At 51.7% G+C, this 21,427-nt stretch overlaps 1 protein-coding gene across 3 annotated transcripts in view; it reads right to left on the bottom strand.

The window, feature by feature from the left end:
* OSBP2 (oxysterol binding protein 2) overlaps positions 1-21,427 on the bottom strand; it is a gene marked incomplete at its 5' end in the record, with an annotated part of 139,546 nt that overhangs the window by 4,546 nt on the left and 113,573 nt on the right. For 2 of the 3 annotated variants that reach the window (XM_080931986.1, XM_080931987.1), the window contains 10 exons: positions 2,044-2,219; positions 2,316-2,411; positions 2,489-2,592; positions 2,845-2,965; positions 4,849-5,094; positions 6,073-6,219; positions 6,487-6,541; positions 7,960-8,077; positions 8,639-8,831; positions 18,480-18,736. In XM_080931986.1, coding sequence (XP_080788112.1) covers positions 2,044-2,219; positions 2,316-2,411; positions 2,489-2,592; positions 2,845-2,965; positions 4,849-5,094; positions 6,073-6,219; positions 6,487-6,541; positions 7,960-8,077; positions 8,639-8,831; positions 18,480-18,736 — 1,513 coding nt within the window. Of the gene's footprint in view, positions 1-2,043; positions 2,220-2,315; positions 2,412-2,488; positions 2,593-2,844; positions 2,966-4,848; positions 5,095-6,072; positions 6,220-6,477; positions 6,542-7,959; positions 8,078-8,638; positions 8,832-18,479; positions 18,737-21,427 lie in introns of all 3 variants that reach the window. The other variant, XM_080931985.1, reaches the window with a different exon arrangement.

Here is a 21,427-nt window from a genome sequence, read left to right on the forward strand (position 1 = left end):
GATCTGCTGTGCCTCTGGCATGTTGCAGAGATCTGTAAACCTCCAAGGGACACTCTCTAGGCACACTTCCTTTCTAGTGCAATCTCCCAGTCCCGAGACTTAGGACAGGTCTTTTCTCTGGCCTTCAAAATGTCCTGGGCTCCTTATTGTTTAAAATAAACCGAGGGGCTGGAGATAAAGTTCAGTGGGTAAGAGCACTGACTGCTTTTCCAGAGCTCAACCCCAGCACTCACATGACAACTCATAACCACCTATAACTCCCCAGTCCCAAATGATATGACACCCCTTTCTGGCTTCTTAGGATACCTGCTTGCAAGATTTTGCATACATACATACATACATATGCAGGACACACATCCATATATAAAATAAAAGACGATATTTAAAATATCTCGAAACACTATCTTCTTTTTTTCTGAGGCAAGGTTTGTAGCTCAGGCTGGCCTTGAACTGCTGATTCTCCTGCCTTTGACTGTTTAGACTATAGCAAGTTCTACACAAACATTACCTTTACCTTTATCATTCATTCTATAGACTCTCTTGACCTGAGGTCTTTTTTCATCTCTTGACTTTTAGTCTGGGACCTTGTCTTGTCTCCTGTGCTGGGACTCAACAAGTTGCTTGTGTATTCTGCCCCTGAGCCATGCCTCCACCCTCAGTGAGGGGCTTTCCTTATTAACTTATTCTGTCTCCTTTCCACTTTTATTTGCTTCTTTCCCCCCTGCAAGTCCAGGAAAACTTGTTGGTTTGGTGGTAACCAAAGGATGGCTGTATCATTGGTAATGTCAGTCTGTCACACCTGGAAGATGTCATCTGGCTGACTTTAGGCTCCCAATATTGCTGAAGACAGCTATTGGGGGGCAGGTTTTCAATAAGTAATATCTTTCTAAGAATCTGACTGCTTGGGGCCAGACACGGTGGATCATGACTGAAATCCCAGCTCTTGGGAGGGTGAGGCAGGAGGATTGCAAATTTAAAGCTTGGGCTACATAGGAAGTCCCAGGCCAACCCGACCTGAAGCAGGAAGACTGGCTACTTTAATAGATGAAGAAGACCCTCCCCTCTTTCCTCTCCAGCAGTTGTTTGCCTTTTTCTAGGACCTTGGGCTAGAGGCAGGCTAGCTCAATATAGCTTCCGGCCTTGCTGTGGGCCTTACGCAGCTGAGGACCTGCTTAGGGAGTCTAGGTGTGACTTCTGCACACACTTTCAACAGGTGCTCTGGGACTCACTTGGGGTGACCAACGAGTAGGTCTTCCCACTCTACTTCTCTCTTTTCACTTCTTAACACAGAGTTTCACCATGCAGCGCAGGCTGTCTCATTACGTAGCTCAGGCTATCTCACTCAGTTTGCAGCGCAGGCTATCTCACTCACCATGCAGCTCAGGCTATCTCACTCAGTATGCAGCTCAGGCTATCTCACTCACCATGCAGCTCAGGCTATCTCACTCACCATGCAGCTCAGGCTATCTCACTCACCATGCAGCTCAGGCTATCTCACTCAGTATGCAGCGCAGGCTATCTCACTCACCATGCAGCTCAGGCTATCTCACTCAGTTTGCAGCTCAGGCTAGCCCCAGACTTGTAACCTTCCCGGCTCCAACTTCTGAGTGCCGGAGTTGCAGGTACCCCCAAAGTTTGCATTTATGCTGCAAGGTCTTTCCTCCAACCCGTATCCCGAGGCCGTGTTTGCTCTATTGAACCTTGCTACGGATTCTCAATTTCAGTCATTTTTCCTTTGTAGATTGCTCTCTTTTGCCTTCACTGTAAGTTTCTCATTTAGTTTCCTGTGAGTCATTGTCTAGCTTGATTTTATTTCCTGTGGCGTTGCAGGGAAGAACTCTGACTGGTCACTTTGCTCAAAGTGTGTGCACAGCATTTGCTGCCGCTGACTATTTTCACGTCCGTCTGCAATAGGATGGCAGCCTCCCGACCCTCCATGCTTTCTGCCGAGTGGGGTAGGGGTGACCCTATGCCAGTCTCTTCCATGCCCTCTTCTCTGCCTCTCTCTTGGCCCCTACTCCCCAAAGCCCCACCCTGACTCACGGCAGTGGGTATTTCCTCCACAGCAGCTTGGCCGGCAGCGTCTGGTACACAGTTTTCTGTTTCCCGTCAGAGCTGGGGCTGCTGTGCACAATCTTAGAACATTCCATCTGCTCATCCCACGAACCTGACAGCACATAGTGGGCCTTGCCCTGGTTGTCACTCACTACACCAGTCACCTGTAGATGTTGGCACAAGCACACATGAACGCACAGTCTGTGCTGTGCCCATGGTGGGGGCAGGGTGGGGGAGTTCCAGGCTATGGCCCTAGTTACCTTTCGGGCTGCCTCTTTGGAGAAGTAGCTATAGGGCACAAACTTCAGCTGGCACCGGTCCTTGGTCTTGTGGTTCACAATCTCAATGTCCCCTGACTAGTGAGAGCAGGTGATGGTCAGTGGTCAGTCCCTGGGCCATAGGCCCCACCTCCCCAAGGACCCCCCGCCCTGACCTGGTCAATCCAGAGCTTGCCCACGATGATGTTGTGCACGGTGGAAGTGCTCTTCCTCCACACGTAGTGATTGCCACTGTCCTGGAATTCTAGATGGATGGCACCTAGAGGCCAGACAGGTCAGAGGCCATGGGTCCCTCATGTGGGCTCTGGCCAGAACACCCACAGACCCAGGGTCGAGAACCAGAGGAATAATCTGCAAAGCTTTGGAGGGATGGGGTATAGGCGAGGAGATTATATGGGCTATGAAGCTCCTCTTGGGGGGTGAGGGGGTCACGGCTGGCTCTCAGATGGGCAAAGCCCTCGCTCTGAAGCCAAGCATCCTCCCGTCCAGGGAGCCCTGAGCCCCAGCTCACCAAGTGGCATGATAGAGATGTATTTCCCCCGGAACTTGCTGGCGATGGTGATTTCCTGCCAGAGGCTCCAGCCATGCTTAGAGAACACGTGGTGGGCAGCAGACGGGGGGTGGTGGCTCACCTGGGACCAGACCAGCTGGATGTGAGCGTAGCTAGACACAGACCCAGCCAGGGGAGAACAGCCTACCCATGTCCAGAATGTATGACTCCATCCTGTGTATCCCAGGAGTGAGCTCAGGCCACTGTTCCTCTCAGTGACCCTAGCAACCTGTTTGTGGTCATCCTGAGCTTGCCCAGCCTGTGGGGTTTGTGGAATGGGTAAGGAGCCCCTGCCTGGCTCTTGGGAAACAGTGGGGTGGGGGAAGCAGTTTGTGTCCAGGAACTAGAAGAGCTGCTTTACTGAGGGTTTCTGTACTACCTCATTTAACCCTTAACACATGTGGCAATTTGAAGGAGAATGACCCCCTTAGGGTCCTGTGTTTGAATGCTTGGAACTGTTTGGGAAGGATTAGGAGGTGTGGCCTTGTTTAAGGAGGCCTGCCACTGGGGATAGGCTTTGAAGTTCAAAAGGCACATGCCATTCCTAGTTAGCTCCTTTTTTGCCTGTGGTTTAGTCCTGAGGCTTCCTGCCCTTACTCCGCCATCAGAAACTCTGACTCTCTGTGATGTAAACTGTAATCCATTATTGTAGGCCCAGTTAGGTCTTTTCTTCTAGGTATTTTATCACAGCAATATAAAAGCAGCTAAGATGCTACATGCTGGCAGGTCGTAATTCAAGCCAGCCCCAAGTTCAAGCCAGACTTGGAGAACCGTGTTCTGGAAAGAATCTGGCCCCACTTTGGAATGGGGGGGCCCTATCAGTGTTCTGCCAGTGGCCCCAATACCACAGAACTTCCTATTACAGCACAGAATACCCTTGGCTGCCAACCTGGCCCCACAATACCTGTCTGCTGGCCATTTTCCTACCTAGAATGGCAGCACTATCCACTCTTCATGCCCTGCCCCCACCCTGATCCCTCAACTGCCAGGCTGTCTTGTCCCAGACTTTTCAGGTGCCTCATGGCATGACCTAGCCTTGTCCCCAAACTCCCCTCAGGGATTCAGTGAGCCCAGTGTTCTCCCTTCTGCCTAATCACGAGTACTTTACCACCATGCACTGCCAAAGCCCTTCAGCTGACCACTCTACCTAAACAGCTAGAAGTACCTAACATCCTGTGTCCCACCCTCACCCCAAACAACAAGAGCTCTGTGTCTCCCAGTCCCCCACTGTGTCTCAGTGTCTAAACTGTACCTGGCGCCCTAGCGGGCATTCACTACTGACTGAAGGAGGAAACTCAGGCCGAGGACTTTGAGGTCCCTAAGTCCCACCTCTAAAGTGCCAGACAGCACATTTTCTGGTTCCTGTTTTACACTCAGGACACTGTAACCTTGTGTTGGTTACTGCTGTCACCTGACACGTCCTTGCAGGGCCCTGGAGTGTCTCTAAACTGGCAGCTTGCTCCGGCAGCTTTCAGGGTTCTCAGAGCAGATCTACAGCACTGGGCCCTCTACTCAAAAGGTGCCCTGGTTCAGCATCAGGTTACCATGTGACCATGTGTAAAGTTGACTTACCTTCATGGGAAAGGATAGAGGGGATAGTGACCAGGGACATGTCTGAGGCCACTGCCTGACACTTAGCTCAGTGGTGGCCTGTGCTCTATCTAACCTACCTAGACTTACTAGTGACCCCTGTAAACTACCCTCTATTTTTGTTCCTCTAATCCCTGGTTGGGGGATTAGTCCTTCCCTCCCATCACCAGACCTGACTCTATCTCGCCAGGCTCTCCTCCCATGCCCCTCACTGTGTCTAGGAGGCTCTGGCCGTGACCTCGCCATGAGGGGCTCAGTTTCCCAGTTACATGTGAACTGAAGGTTCCGTTGGGGTCACAGGGCTGTAGACCGTTTGTCTTGCTCTGACCACGAGCCTGGCAAGCCCAACCTGGCCAGGCGAATAGTTGACCTTACCTGCTCACAGAGCGAGCGCAGGCCCATGTCCTCCAGACGGTCCAGCTCAAAGGTCTCCCCCAGCATAGGGTTGAAGGGCTTGGCGATGCGGTGCACGGTGGTGGAGTAGGAGGACACAGAAAAGGCAGCCACCAGGCACATCTGCTCCACCGAGCTGGTGCAGTTCACCGCCTTGTCCAGCAGGTGGTGGTACTCAAGGTCCTCGGTAAGTCGCTGGAGCATGGACAGGGGCTCATTGAAGTTCACCTGTGGGTGTTGCAGGTCGGTGGTTGTCAGAGTGCCCCTGCCTTTCTTAGATACCATGGGACAGCCCTGCGCTGGTGGTTCGTGTCCAGCACCTCCTGCCTCCATTTACCCCCTCGGCACATGTCCCTCATTGACATGCCACTTAGTATCACCCTGATGATGTACACTGTCCCCTTCTCTCACTAGGATGCCAACTCCAGGAAAGCCAGGGCATCAGGAAACCACGTGCTCAGAGATGGACCATCAGGCTCAAAGCCAGGTGGTCCACAGATGGGGGCTGTAGATACTCCTCGTTTGGAACCGTGCACTAAGTGTTCTGTACTATGCAGGATGGGTGGGAGTTGGCCCCATTAGCCTCAGACAAGTCAAGGTTATGTTCCCTTGGAAGGTGAGTCTTCCTTGATAATATTTTCTTACTCTATTCTCCAGGGGTCTGTGTGTGTGTGTGTGTGTGTGTGTGTGTGTATGTATGTATGTATGTATGTATGTATGTATGTATGTATGTATGTGTGTGTGTTTCAGCTGGGCAGTGTGGACACAGAGGCATGAAAGGACTTGCATGTCACACAGTAAAACTGGCTAACCAGGAGGGCCCCAAGCACTTCCTTGGTGAGGATGCCGCTGCGTCTTGGTGATAGAAGGATGCCTTGGATGGCTGTATATCCGGGCTAAATCTCCATTTGCCAAGAGTGGCAGGAAGGACTACCTGCCCCTAAAACCTACCTATCACTGCCACCCCCATCTACCCAGTGAAGACAAGTGGGGCACTATGGAGACTTCTGGGGTACCCCCAGCTCTTAATCATACAGAATTCCGCTTTGGCTGCTCCCTTTACCATTTGAAGGTCCCTGTTCTCTGTGAAATAGTTTAAAGAACACAAAAGAATGGGTCACACACACCCTCAGGTGCCACCCCCCCCAGGGTCTCATGTGCACCACACCCCAGGAGTCCCAGTGACTCGGGCCCAGGAGTGCCTACCGGCATGGGGATTCGGGAGAGCTCTCGGCCGATACAGTTCTTCATGATGCTCCAGAGGTTAAGGCTATAGTTGGGTTTGTCAGGGATGCGGACTCGCCTCTTAACTTTGCATGAATCCTTGGGCATGAACGAGGCACCATCTAATGCCTGCCAGAGGAACAGGCATGTGCATCAGCAGACCCTAAGCTCCACTGCCCCCTAAGTCCATGCATTTGCTCCCATCCCTTCAAGAACTGACAATAAGTCATATGCTGCTACACTGCTTGGGGAGAAAGGCAGAGGCCGCCTTTGCCTGCCGCAAGGGAGGCAGATCTGGCCAAAGGTGGCCCTACGCTCATAGTGCTGATACCCCTTTAACCCTGAGGAAGAGGCGCCTGGCCACCCTTGTCTCCCATGCGTTCCCACCTCACGTACATTATCTGATGAGGTCCAGTCCACGGAGGTAGTCCCAGGTCCACCCTCCGGCTTCCTGCAGAAAAAGCAAGGGAGTCAAGTTATGGACAAGTTCTGACAATTGTCTCTAACCCACCCACCCTGTATCCAGATAGCTGAGGTACGAGGGCAGTCCAAAGCTGTCTTATCCATGTCTGTGGTGGGACAGGAGACGAGGGAAGAGGGACCCAGACAGTTGTCTGGAGAGGCCCAATCCACTGTGGTTGCTCTCAGCACTGAAGTCCCATCCATCAGAACTTGCCTAGAGTCCTTGTACCCAGGCCCAAGGACAGGATGAATGAAGAGCACAGTGTCAGGAAGAGCCTTGCAGGAGCCCATTTTCCCCACAGGTGAAATGTGTCTTTATCTGCTTCTCACACTGGGGCCCCTGGAGTGCCCCCTCCTCTCCTCACTTGTGGGATAGGCTACAGGGTCGCCGAGACTGAGGGGCTCGGGCTCTAGGAGCCTAGGGATGGGCAGCGTGGCTCAGCCAGGCAGGTAGGGCCTCAGGAGATAGACAGGAAGCAGGACATGGTCCAGAACCCTCGGAGGTGAGGGGGGCAGGACTACCCCCCGGTTGCAGAGTCATAAGGATTGATGGTTTTTTGGCTTTTACAGGAACTCCTTATATAGACCAGGCTGGTCTGGAACTCCTTATATAGACCAGGCTGTCCTGAACTCAAAGAGATCTGTCTGCCTCTGTCTCCTGAGTACTGGAACTAAAGGGGTGTGCCACCACACCCAGATTTTTTTTCTCTTTGTCTCCTTTCTTTTTAAACTTAATATTCCTAGGAAATGGTTTCTGAGCTAAACACACACTGCTGGTTAAATAGCTCTTTCCCCAGAAGACCCTGGGATGGGGAAAAGACAGAGCATGCTGGTCCACAGAGGCCTCAGTTTCAGGACAGGAAAGAATATCTGGCACTTGTCACCAGCCTGATTCCCTTGAACACAGCTCCTGCCCACCTTGTCTGCTTCCCATTCTCCTTCTGCACCTGTTTGTAAGACAAGCCACATAGTGAGCCCCTCCTATGGACCCTAGAGTCTGACACCCTCTGGTCACTACGACATGTTTACCCGTGACTCTAGAAATAGCCCAAACGAGCAAGTGCTTATGAAACAGGCTTGGCAATAGAAAACGAGAATAGGCATCTACTGGAGGGAGCAACAGGAACCCGTGCTGTCCTGATCATCGGGGTTTGCTGGGTGTTTCCCTCCCCTTCTGTCTCCCTCCAGACTGGAAGCGATCCAGCCAGTACCCTGGCTAACCTCCAGGTGCCGATCATTCAGGCATTTTTATTTGTATGTAACAAAGGAAAAAAATCATGAGCAGTACTATCTAGCTCAAGATGGAAGGAATAACCCAAGTGTGCAGATGGTCAAAAGGCCAGGTGTAGCCTAAGAACCAGGCACCCTCCCAGGCTACAGTAGCCATCTCTGCCCAGAGCATCCTACCTGTCTTCCTTGGCCTCGGTGATTACGGTGATGAAAGATGTGGAATCTTCCATGGCGTCAAAGTACTCAGTATCTTCATCTTCTTCACTGTTTTCTCCTTTGGAAGTCAAGAAGCTTCCTGGACACACAGAGAGAGGCTCAGTTTGCAGCGTCGTAGAGTGCACAGTCTCCTCTATCCTGCCAGCACCCCCCCCCCCCGCCCATTTCAGATACCTGAGCCTGGTTGCCCTGCACTATGGCCTCCCTGACTTTGCTTTGCAAGGATAGGGCATCTTCTTTTCAACTTGTCATTGCTCAGACACCTCCTTCCGGAAGCCTCTAGATCAGTCCCATGTTTAGTCAGCCTGCCAGTGGTCCGGCTTTCCTGCCCAGGCACCCGTGATGACTCCTAGCCTTATGTTAGGTAGGCAGCCACCCTGCCCCACTGAGTGAGCTGGGCTCACCGAACTTCACTGGGACTTTGAACTTGGACATGGTGGGTGGGGCATGTTGGCAGTTAGTGACAGGCATGGGACATACATCACCACAGAGGGAGTCTGTACTCCTCGGCACAAGCCCACATGAGGTCACTTTAAGGGACAGGTTATGGGGCCTGAGAGATTGCATAGAAAGGAAGTAGAGGCAGCTGGGAAGGGGGCAAGGGCAGTGCTGTGCCCATCAGCCTCACTTTCACACACACCCTCGCTGAAGCTCTTGCTGGAGCTGGCTGGCCCGCCAGGGGTGTTACAGAAGGCCCGTTCAAGACTGTTGTGCTGCTTGGCCAATTGCTCAATGGTTTCCTCCAGGTGGACGCGCTGCTCCTGCTCATAATTCAGAGCCCGCTGCCATTTCCGGCTGTGAATCTCGGCTAGTTCCAGGAAGTCCCTACAGGCCTGGGAAAGACCAACAGCAGTGTGAGCCTTAGACTGTGGGCTGGTCATCTTACTCTGGCCAGGCTCCTTTTTGGTGAGTGCCCAACCTACAGAACTGTCTTTCCCTAACGCTCATCATAACTAGGACCTCATCTGCTAGAACGTCCTTACTGGGTGCTCAGTCCCCAGAGACAGCCAAGGTAGGCTTAGTCTCACAGACTGTTCCCTGGTTTTGGTCAAGAAGTATTGGCAAACCACATACTTCCCGGCTCAGAGGCTACTAAGTCTTGTTTGAGGAGAACTATGAGTGCTGGGCATGGCGGTGCAGGCCTGCAACTCAATCCATACAGGAGGCTGAAACAGGACTGTAAGTTCAAGGCCAGCCTGGGCTGTAGAGTGAGTTCAGGACATGGTGGTGACTTAGTGACACACTATGTCAGAATAAAAAGTAGAAAGAGGGATGGGACTACAGCTTAGTGACAGAGGCCGTAGGTCTCATCGCCAGTGATATGCACATAGAACAAAGGGAGGAAATCACTAAGCCATTTTATAGCACCTCTCACTTACCCCTCTGCCTTTGTTTCGTTTTGTTTCTTTTGGTAGAGGTGTGTTACTATGTAGCTGAGACTGGCCAGGAACTCACTACATAGACCAGTACGATCTAGAACTCACAATCATCTTGTCTCTGCCTCCAGCCTATTTGGGATGGCAGGTGTGAGCCACCATGCTATGAGAGGTGTGAGCCATGTTCTGCCATAACATGCTTTGTTCAGGCTTCATTTCTTGGGCTGTCATAAAATACTAAACAAAAAACAACCCAGGGAAAGGGGACTTTATTTGACTTATAGCTCCAGGTTATGATTTATCAGAGCAGAGGAGTCACAGTGGTGGAGCCTATAAGAAGCTAGTCAGATACCCACAGCCAGGAACATAAACAAACAAACAAACAAACAAACAAACGAATGAATGAATGAATGAATGAATGAATGGCTACATGCTTGGCTCAGTTCCATTTCTTTACCCTAACACAGCTCAGGAATCCTTGCCTAGAGAATGGTACTTCCCACAGTGGGCTGGGATCTTCCCATATCAACTGACTTAAGATAGGCCCCTGCAGACATGCTCACAGGCCAACCTAACATAGACATGGAGATTCAAGTTGACAAATTAACCATCTTATTGCTTTTAAGTTTTCTCAAGTTAGTGACTTATTATGACATCAGATTCTTTTTACATCCATAGATGGTTCTACTGTATCCTTATGCAGCAGGCTTGGGTCATCACTTCCCTGTATTACAGGGGGAGGAAACCTCTGGCTTCAGCGATCCCTGGAGGGAGCTGGGTTGGGTAGGGAGCACTGGACTTGCCCAGCAGAAGGGGCACGGCTCCTGGGCCCGCAGATGCTTGAGTGCTTTCAAATGCCCTCTCCCCAGCATTGTGTCCCTTACCTTGTCTCACCAGCCCACCAGACCACTGGGTGTCATGCATGCCACACACATGGGATGTGGAACAGTGCAGTGCCCTTTCAAAGGGCTGTCAGAGCGACAGTGGTGACACAGAACACTGAGGGTACACTCTCTAGAGTTGATCTTGTAGGACACCAGCTGCATCTGCCCAGGCACCAGTTGCTCATGCCCTCGATCCCTGGGCTCCTCTTTCCTCCAGCTTAGCCTGGGGAAATCAGCCAGGTCTGCTCAGCTGCTGACCTCTGTGTAGCTGCATACCACTAAGTTTGTTTCTAGGTTTGTTCCCGAGTGTCAGTGACTGTTGTCAGCCCAGTGAATACTCAGCTGGGGCTCAACCCGATAGAAATGAGTGAGGATCAGAAGTGTCCCAAGGTGGGCAGATTCCTCATAGCTCTGCACCAGGAGCTATTCCTGTTTTCAGCTGTCTTGAACCCTCCACAGGGACAGCCTGGGTTCTGGTGGCCTTCCTGGCTTCCTGTTAGGGACCCAGTGTACTGCTTGATAGCTGGGTACGGTGTTGTTCCTTTAACAGGCACAGTTCCAGATGCCCCTCCCCCATCATCTCCCTGCTAAGACTTATGTGTGTGGGGCAGGAGCTACCCAAGACCAGGAGAGGAGGGTGGAAACTGCCAGCAAACTGAAGGGATAGAATTTGGCAAAGCCACTCAGCCCATGTCCTCTCTGAGAGACGGGACAATGGCCACAGAGCCTGTGTTCATGTGAACCCTGACAACAACGCAGCAACTGGGCCAGCGACTACACCAGAAGGTACCTCTTGGCTCATTTTGTCCCAGTAGCAAGCAGCAGAAAAATGAGGGTAGAACATTCTTCTGGGCAACCCAGGAACATTCCAGACTCTCTTAGAAGTCCTGTTAGGTAAGTGGGCACAGATATCCACCCTATTAATACCAAGGTGATAGGGCTGAAGTTCTGAGGCCATTACAGCAAAGAGGTGACAGGGCCAGGTCCGAAACCCCCAGGTCCTTAAGCCAAAGTCAGTCCAATGTGTTTGGACTGTTGTTTGTGTGCTGCTCCCATGGGACCCACATCCCTGTCAGTCATCCCCCACAGCCTTAAGTTCGGCTTCAGTTGCTGTTGGTCCCTGCCATGGTTGCTGGCCACAGAGAGAAGCCCAGAACCTGGGTGGGCTGGCATCACAGAATGTGCAGAAGTGAGGGGGGGTATCAACAGAGCATGCAGCATTTTGAGGGGAAAGCACTCTCATCTCCAGTGGGGGGTCTGATGGGCTGAGTCCTCATATTCTTCCATGCTGTCCCTCCACTGAGACCCCTGGAGAAGGTACTGCCCAGGTCAACAAGCAGGTTGGGATTTGGAATCTGTCCCAGCAGGAGGTACACATAAGGTGACTGTTCTGAGTCCTGTTGTAGCTGAGAGGGAAAGGGTAACCCCCCCCATCATGTTCCAGGTACTTCCTAGTGTGGGGGAATCTCCGCAGCTCTGCAGAAGGCCTCTCGCCTCTGTCCTTGCTGGTCCCCACTTCATAGTGTCCCATCACTTCTGCCACCTCTCCGGGGCTCCTGGGTCATGTCAATGACCATCAACACAGAGGAGCTCTTTGTTCATAACTCACGAGCTTGACAACAAGGCCAAGAAGCAAACGATAACCTCAGGTCATGGTAACAAATGCCATAAACTGCCATCAGAGGCCAACGTGATGTGGGCTTCCTAGAAACAAAAGCAAAAAGCCTCTTCCCCACTCACCCCCTGGGCTGCCCTCCTCCCCAGTCCCCATGGAGCCTCGCCACATAGCCAGCCTTTCTGCTTGCCGGGAGCTGCTACCTGCTTGTTCCCACAAGATTCTGACTTGGCAGGCCTAATTCAGCTCAGAGATGTGCAGGTGGTGCTGATAAGCACTGAGATAGCCATTTCTCTGGCATGCACAAGGGGGAAGCATGGGCCTGTCCACAGGGAGGTGTGTGCAGGAAAGGGGTCTGAGTCCCTGTGCATGTCGTCTGTGTGTTCAGGGATAGAGCCAGTGCTGCTAGCTAATGCCGTGACGATGGATCTTTAGTGATGTCCCCAGCCTCTTGACACCACAGACCATGTGGAATCTTCCACCACTGGTCTTCCAAGGGTGGAAATGGAGCCTGGGGAATGCCTGCTAACAAGGATACTGGGAGTAGCCTTTAAGCGGCAGGTTCCAGTCCCAGCTGGGGGAGAGAGGCTGGCCCAACGGGGCAGCAGACTGCTTGGAGACACCCTGGTTAGATGTGACCTCCATCTACCCTGAAGTTACCATAGGTGCAGAAGGACAGAGACAGGAAGTCAAACGCCCCGCAGACAGCTGTGCCTCATTTGAACCATGTGTGGGTAGAGCGGGTATGTGCCTGTCCCAGAGTGTCACAGTTGATTCGGTCCCTCTCTAGCTCAAGAAGCTCAATGGTGGGGACCCCAGGCTGCTATTGTGCTATTGTGCTGTGGGGTCCCTTGCACAGATGGGCTGCTCTGCTTGTTTGTGAACTTCATGTGCCCATATTCCCTTCCAGCCCCAACACACCTACCTGGTTTCCACCCCCAGCTCCCCGGGTCTTCTCAGCTGCCACTGGCCGTCTCTGGGCCTCATGCTGGCCACACCGGGAAGAGACCGGAGCCAACCTGGCTCTGCTGCCCTGGAATGCTGAGCTGGGCAGTGCCCACAGGGATGTGTTCACTAAGCTGGATTAAGCCTGGGGCCCAGCAAGGGGGAGGGGTGGGGGAGTGAGGTGGGGGTAGGGTAGGCAAAGCTGGGCTGGAATTTCCTGTGAGGCTTTGCCTCTGCTATATCTAGGGCCAGAAAGTTCCTTTTCACCCATCAGCAGGAGATGACCCAAAGTCCCCCATTCACACCCCTTGGGCTCGTATCCCGAAAAGCTTGGGGGCAAGGTAGATGGAATCCATCTGGGAGCCAGAGCCAGTGTCTGGGTCCCACATGAGCACCTCCTTCCTTCTCATCCTGTCTAGTCCCCAGGTTTGTGAGAGGGTGGTGGGGAACATGGATACCCCTGAGAGGCAGAGATGCAGGCTAGGGCACCAGACTTCTGGTGGGGTAGACATGGACTATTGAAATGCCCCCAAGTAGAGTGAAGTCTTCAAGATGGCAGGCCCCCCACCTTGGGCCTGGCTCCACTTGACTCCAGGATGGACAGTCTGGGCCTTGCCCACCCTCTGGGGACTCACCCTCCCTTCTTAGCAGGTGTCCATGGGATATACAGTTTCTGACCTGGAAACCTCTGTTTGCTGTACCCAGACGAAGGACAAGCTCTAATCGCTTTTGCTCTTCCTAATCCTAATCCGGCCAGCGACCTCACAGTTCCTCGCACAGCCAGGAGCAGCAGCCATGGGTTTCAGCCTGTCTGGCCCTCTGCCTGGCCTATGTGTGGCCTGGGGCAGCCTCTCAGGCTCCTGGGAGGGTCTGTGTAGTGAGAACCCTGTTGGGCCTGGATGTCAGTGTCCACTGTAAAGCTCATCTCCCTCCTCCATGGTATGCAGAAGGTACCAGAAGACTGGCAGCTGGGCTGGATAGCCACTGGGCTCAAACAGGAGGAGGGAGATGGCCAACTGTCCATCCAGAGGGAGGGTTAGTCTGTGTGGTTGACTCTGCCCTCAGCCACCAGGCCATACAATAAGATCCAACAACCCTGGACAAGGGGGAGGCGGTGGAGCGTTGGGAGAAAAGGCTGTTCTCATTTGTGGCTAAGGTAGGACTTGCTGGGACCTGCTATGCATCCAGTGTCTGTTCTACAAAGGTACTTGGGTGTCTCAGCTCCTGGCTAAAATTCTCCCCAAGATTCTGGGGTTGAGGCTGCCTGGCTCCTACACTGATCCTCATGTGGCCCTGAATTACTAGTGATATCCTTCCTTTCAATGGCCTGGGAGCTCAAGATGGTAAACGGGAAGGAAATGGTAGAGATACATTGTCTCCCTGAAGTGCCCTGACTTGGCCAGATCCAGCAGACAAACTGGGAACAGGAGGGTCCTGCCTCCCATCCCCACAGAGGATAAGTAGCTCCCTGGCCTGTGTATACAAGAAGCCATAGCTTAATGCACCCTCACAGGCCAGAGGGAGCTGTGCTGCCTGAGGCCCCATCTGCCTGAACCAGAGGTTACTAATTTGGAAGGTACCTAACCATCTTGGGTGTCCAAAATCAAGAATGAGGACCCCTAAAGCTGTAAGTACTGAGGGCCAGTTTGGAGGCCATGTGGTGCAGCCCCTGAGGTGAAGGCCCTGTGTTGTCATTACTTCTTCCTGGTTCCCTTCAGCCCTGGGGTAGTGAGGCCAGGCCACAGTCTGGACAGCACTGTGTTACACCAAGGCTCTCGACCTTCCCTGTCACAGGTGTGCTCTCCTGGCTGTGACTCATGTTCAGTGTTGCGGAGGCAGCTCTGTTCTTCAATTAAAACTCCAAAATAGCCTTTCTATATTCAAAATAGTTCACCCCTTGCAGGCAGGAACACACGCCATCTGGCTACCGGTTTGCCAGCTGATTTCAGACAATTTCTGGAATCTATTTTTAATCTACCTCCCCAGACCCTAAGTGAGCAAGCTGTCAGGAACAGAATGCTGGTCAGCTAGCAAGGGCCTGTTTCTTGGTCCCAGAAGAACCAGGGCAACACTGGTATCTCATGGTCCATCACCTGCTGGACTGGCCCAAGAAGCCCCGTGTGCCCCATGAACCAAATGAGGCTTTGGAGAAGTCCCAGCCATCCCCAGGAGCAAGTAGCTCCTTCTTTCTCTCCTTTTCTCTATGATTGTCCCAAATAGAGACCTGCATGGGTTTTTTATTGTTTCATTTTTGTTTCTTTCTTTTTTTTTTTAATTTCCATGCAGCACTCAAAGATGCAGAGTATGTATTTACACATTGCCCTGCATCTAATTGCCTGTCCTAATGTCCCATCTGTCTCCCCTTAACGCCTCCTGTCTCCCCACTTTTATCTGCCCTTGCAGCCTTCTGCAATTAGCTTGTTCTCCCAGGCCAACCCAATCAGTTGCTCCTACCCTGTCTCCCAACATCCTCTGTCAAGATTTCCAGGTTCCCCCATTCCTCCTGCCAGCTCTTCTGGAGGCCCCGGGTTTGTCTTGTGAGATAGGTGCTTTGCTTCCTTAGTAAAATCAGGGGACAGGAGTCCAGAGTGAGTGCTGCCTCTTGCTCCAGTTTTCACGGGCTTCTGCTCTAGCCAGTCCTGTTTACATTTTGCCTGCCCTGTTCTGGGGGAAGTTTCTGGGGCCTTTCTCTGGAGGGGTGACCTTAGGTGTCAGGCCGTAAGAGTCCTCATTCTCTTCACTTGGGCCTGAGGCATCTCATGAGGCATCTTGGCCAACTCGGTCTTCAACTCAGAGTAGCACTGGGCATTCTAGCTGGCACCGAAGCCCCAGGATGCATGAAATGTCTGCAAGTGCCTGTCCTTGCTTCAACTGCCAGCCCATGTTCTGAGCAGGAAGATTTGCTCAAATGTAAGTCAGATTATTTTGCTCAGTCTGAGAGGAAGACAGAGGCAAAAATGGCCACCACTGACATTATATGGATGACTATGAGAACAGAAAAGCTGTGGTGAGGCTTTCATATGGCTAATGTGAGGAACAGTTTTGGGCAGAAAAAGGAAAGACCGCTGCTATCACCAAGCCAGCAGAGTGACAGCTCCCCCACCCCCACAACTGGCTTATTCATCAAACTTAGCATCAGGGGAAAGGAAGGAGCCTGCCAGCTTTCCTCAGCTTTACAGGACCCTGTGCCAAAGTGTGAGCCTGCAGCATGCTCAGACTCAGCCTTTACCTTAAACCAACTGGCAGACTCATGCCACACTGTGAGACACACCCCGGTTCCCAGGCTTGGAGCGTTGAGGCAACAAGGACATGTCCCTGTGCAGAGCTTGGCGAAGCCCCTCTCAAAGGTGCACACAGGGGTTCAAGGCCCTTTCGTAACCCCCAGCCAATCCACTAGTGCTGTGTGACTTTCCCTTAAGTGGCAGGCTAATTCACGGCTACCCAAGCAACCATTCAAGCAGAAGTCGCTGGGTTGGCTTTTATCAGCTGAAAAATTAGCCACCGGGGAATTCTGCCAGACACCAAGAAATTCATTTATTTAACTCCCACTTTATCACAATTCTTGCTTCTCTCTCTCTCTCTCTCTCTCTCTCTCTCTCTCTCTCTCTCTCTCTCTCTCTCTCTCTCTCCCTCTCTCTTTTTCTGGTTTGCTGAAGTCCTAGGTGCTGGCCCCTGTGCCAGGCACAGAGGTTACAGGACCAAGGGACTGCAAGGTCCTGCCCTTTCAGGGGCTATGGGCCAAGTGCTACAATCAGCAATGTATAAAATGCCATGGGCCCATGGATGCTGTCTGATGCTGAGAAGGGAATGCAGGAAAGGAAGAATGGGGGAGGTTTTTCTGCTTTCCCATTTCCAGCCAATAAGAGGTATGGGCTGATTTCCTTCTATGAGGCAGCAGGTTGTAGCTGCAGAAAGACCTGAGCTCACCTCAGCACTATGACCCTAGGCCTTTCTTTCTCTTGCCAAAGCCTGTTCTGCAGCCACTACCCCCTCCCCTCCCTGGTCCTAGGGAATGGAGGTGTCCATGATTGGCACTCAAAAGTCATTTTCTTATGAGGGATGGTTGACTGGACCTGAACTGACTTCTAGAACTCTTTTTTCCTCTGGCCCCTCAGACAGGACAGATTCTCCCCACCCAACCTTGGCTCAAAGGTTCACCACTAATCCATGTGTGAGAGCACATTGCTAGCAAGATTGTCTTGAGATTCAGGGACAGGAAGGATCTGCCTATCTCCTGCTGCCAGCACAGGCCTGGGGAGGGCTCATTAAGGAAGGTTATATGCTGATTGGGGAGGGCATCCCTAACTATGCAACCACATGACTACAGTGCTATAGGACCAGCAAAGGCACTGGAGTGTCCTTTGATGTCCTCAAATGGAAGAGGCATACTGAGAGGGAGGTAAGGACACTGTCTAGCCCTTAAGACAGCACTAGCCACAGAGCCTGGGCTCCTGGGAACTGTTGAAGGGACCTCCCTCACTTGTCCCACTGGTGGATTGAAATCAAAAAGCCTATGATCTGGCCCTCTTTCAGGAATGTAAAGGACCTTCCTTCTGGGGGAAGTGGCAGGTTTGCTCTGGATAAGAAGTTGTTGTTTGCCTTTTGACCTCAGGAGTGTATGCACATGTGTGTGTGTGTGTGTGTGTGTGTGTGTGTGTGTGAGAGAGAGAGAGAGAGAGAGAGAGAGAGAGAGAGAGAGAGAGTGTGTGTGTGTGTGTGTGTGTGTGTAGTGGGTTCCTGACAGGGCTTGTTGGCCAACTGACTTTCATTTTTTTGTTCTATTAAAGCACAGGTATAGTCAGAACTGATGTGGAAGACACATAGGCTTACAGGGCCAGCGGTGGGGTGGGGTGGGGTGGGGAGAATCCCCCCTATTTGAGGGGCTACTGCAAGGAGAGTTCCAGACAGATGTGCTTCAGACAGGAAGCTTCAGCCAGGTCACAGTCGGGGTAGGCGGGAGTGAAGATGCAGCCGGACCTCCACATTTGAGGGACTAGGAAAGAGTGGTTTGTACTTTCTGCAAACAGCTGGGGGTAACTTCTGTCTCCGAGTTCCCAGCCTTTCAGGAAGATCTGAGTAGGACTTCAGCCATAGTTATCAGAGGCTGTGTGGCAGCATAAAGGTGACAGATGTGGTGAAGGATGTACCCAAGGTATTTGGGGCTGGGAATGTGGTGTAGTGGTAGAGTACCTGCTTAGCGTGTGTGTGGCCCTGGTTCCATTCCCAGTGACATAGCAACATGCCAAGGACTCAGAGAGGTCCTGAGAGGAGTGAGGTCCCCCTGGCCTCAGAGTAAGCCAGGCAGGAGGAGGCCCCAGCTGTTTGCAGAACAAACACACACACACACACACACACACACACACACACACACACACACAGTAAACGTTTGTCCTTGAGTAGAGGATTACAGCTTAATGGAGGTACACTTGCATAACATGAATGAGGCTCTAGGTTGTCCTCAACAAACAAACAAACAAAAGGATAAAGTCAGAAATGGTTGCGTGGAGGACATGCTAGAAACAGAATGCTGGTTTGTGTGGAAAGGTGTTGGCTTTGGAAAGGAACCTGGACCCACAGGAGCAGAGCCCTGGTCTGTCAAGCACCCACTCACTCAGGGTCCTGTTGCTGACCCCGAAGCCTTATGGCGGCGGGAGCACTTACGTTGATCATAGCATTCGATGTGATGCGGAAGAGGGTGGCCCGCTCGTTCACAACTTTCAGCTTCTCCCCACTCTCCGATGGGATCTTGAGGCTGTCCAGCTCATTCAGGGAGCGCTGGAGGGCAGCGCCATGCTTGGCAATGAGGTCATTGCATGTGCTGAGGTCATCTAACTTCAGTGAGAGGGTCTTAAGAGTGTGGTGGAGGTCACTCTTGTCAGCTGGGGCGGCAGGCTCTTCGTCGTCGTCCCCAGAGTCATCTGAAGAGAGAAACAGAATTGCTGTAATCAACCAAGCCAGGATCTCTGCTGTGTGGGCTGCAGATGGCAGAACACCGCGTCAGAGTGACCAGTGTCCTAGTCTGTCTCCCACAATGCTCCTGGCCAAGGCTGCTGCACTTTAGCCTGGTGAGCGTATGTCCAGTTGAGTCAGTGGGAGCATAAGAGAAATGGGAACCTGCTGGAGTGACAGAGAGCCGTGGAGGGACCAGACTCCAGATGCCTACCTGCACAAAGGTGCTAGTTTCACTAGGTCACAACCTGAGGTCACAGTGAGGCACACTGGGTGGAGCACAGGTAACTGAGAAGAAACAGGCCTCCCAGGATAATCAATACTTCTCTGACCAATACTTCTGGTTAACTCCATGCTCATTTCTTGTTTCCTGAAAACACGTGAGCTTGGTTGGGGTCTCTCTTCCCACCACCTACTGATGCCTGGCACACACACACACACACACACACACACACTCCTCAGGGGGTCATGGCCTTACCTTCTGAGGCCCAATCCAACACCACTCCCTTTCCAAAGACTCTAGGGGTCCCCGTTGCCACAGTGAAGGGCACTCTTGTCATCATACCTACACCCTGGACCATCTTTCTGACAATTTCTGCCCTTGCAGAACACGGCCCTCATGAAAAGATGGTGTGAGACGACACCAGGGCATCTCTCCTTGGTGCCAGTCAGCTGGGCAAGGGCCTGTTCCCTCTCATAATTCACACAGTTTCTTCCTGTCTTGATAGCCTGGCCTGTGGCCATAGAGGCCTTTGTGGGCAGCTGACCATCCTGCTGCTGCTTTGGGGCTGGCATGGAATAGTCAAGAGGCTGACATGAGCCTGTGATTTTTCCCAGTGTCCGTCTGCTAAAGTTTTATGCAATGCCTTGTTTTAGAAATAATTAGCAACAACTTTTCTTAGATGAAGGAAATATGCAACCCGAGATATAAAATTAAAAGGAAGGAACAAAAAAAAAAAGAATGTATATTTTGAGAGAACAGATTTCTTCCCACAGTAGGCAAGGTATGTGTGGGTAGATATCACTTGGTCACTGTTCTGAGTGTGTCCTGAGCTCACAGCAGTGCCAGGCTGGCTGGCTGCACAGGACCTAGCAAGGGGGAGCTGAGGGGAAGCATCTGCTGCACACTGCGTCCCTGCCAACCACAGAGGTCATATCCAGTCCCGTCCCCCACCAGCCCAGAATGATCCAGTTACGGGAAGCCACAGGAGTCACTGGCAGGTGCTCTGGGCATTATTGGAAAGGCAGGTAGACAGCAGATCTTCCTTGCTTTCCACAAGAGGAAGAGTGTGGTTCCCAAGCTGCCAAGCTTCAGGCAGTCTCAGGGCTTAGTGCTCAATGGGCAGAGCAGGGGCTTGACTCTAGCTCTGACTGACTGCAGTCTGGTCTTTCCTCTCAATCACTAGCAGCTGTGTACCCGGTCACTCGGGGTGTCAAGCCTCAGCCTCAGCTACTGTCTGTACACCGTAACAGGTAATGGGGGTGCTGGGGATAGAAAAGGTCCTGAAACTGGCAGGGTCACTCTGGATATATGGGTAGAATCTTCCATGTTTGTTGTGGCACCATTCACAACAGCCAAGATACAGAATCAGTCTGGATTCCATTTGAGACAAATGGTAGAGGTACTGCATGAATTATATTGTTCGCAGGAAAATGGATGGAGCTGGAGGTCGTCATGATTAAGACAAGCTGGGCTCAGGTACATGCCACATGTCATCTCAAGAGCAAATATGAATTTAAAAAGGAGTTTGAGACTAGGAGGAGAGAGGAAGAGACTAGCAGGACAGCATCTGAGGAGTCTGAGGTTAACTTCTGGCCTCCACAAGAATGCACATCTGCACACAGATGAACTTGTAAATAAAGAAATACAAGGACATACTATTTGCACAGACCTGCACATATCTGTGTATTTCAATTCATCTCCCAATTATCATAACCTTCCTATCATAACACAAATGCTACAGATGCTGTGTTAATAACACTATTACTTAAAGAATGTCCACAAGTTTGAATATGTTCAGGATGAATGTATTTTTTTTTCTTTTTCATGTGTGTTCTGAACAGTGGTTGTTTCAACTTTTAGATGTAGAATCAATGGGTGTGGACATCTACAGGTAAAAACTAGCTAATACAGTAGCCCTTAAGTCTGGAAAAATAGTGGCATTAAGTCAGCTTCTGGTTTCTGAGGGACATCCCTAGCAGATTTTCACCAAGTGATTCAAGCAGCTGAGGCAGGGCTGAGCCTCTGAGCGCAGGCGCTATACCCAGTCACGTGCTCACAGCAGTAACAATGGCTGCATGGCTTCCGTCTCCCATTGCGCCCCTATGAGCCTCTACCAGGATGAGTTTATCCCAAGGTCAGGACCAAGCATTTGGATCATGATGTCACAAGGGCTGCGGTTCTCGAGCTTATGTATGCCTTGAGGGTCCTAAAGTTTTTATGATCCTCATACGCCGTTCCCACATTCCACCCGAAATAAAACTCAGGGTCAAGGAGGACCTGCAATGAGAAATACATCTCCAATCACTAAAGAAAAAACTCAGTGACCCATCAACACAGCTCACGCTAAGCTCACGCTAAGCCTTCTGAAGACAGTAAGTTCAACAGAAAACTACATTAATATAGGAAAAGCAGTAACAACTGGGACCTGGGGACCATC

This window comes from Micromys minutus (genome assembly GCF_963924665.1).
Source record: "Micromys minutus genome assembly, chromosome: 1".
NCBI lineage: Eukaryota > Metazoa > Chordata > Mammalia > Rodentia > Muridae > Micromys > Micromys minutus.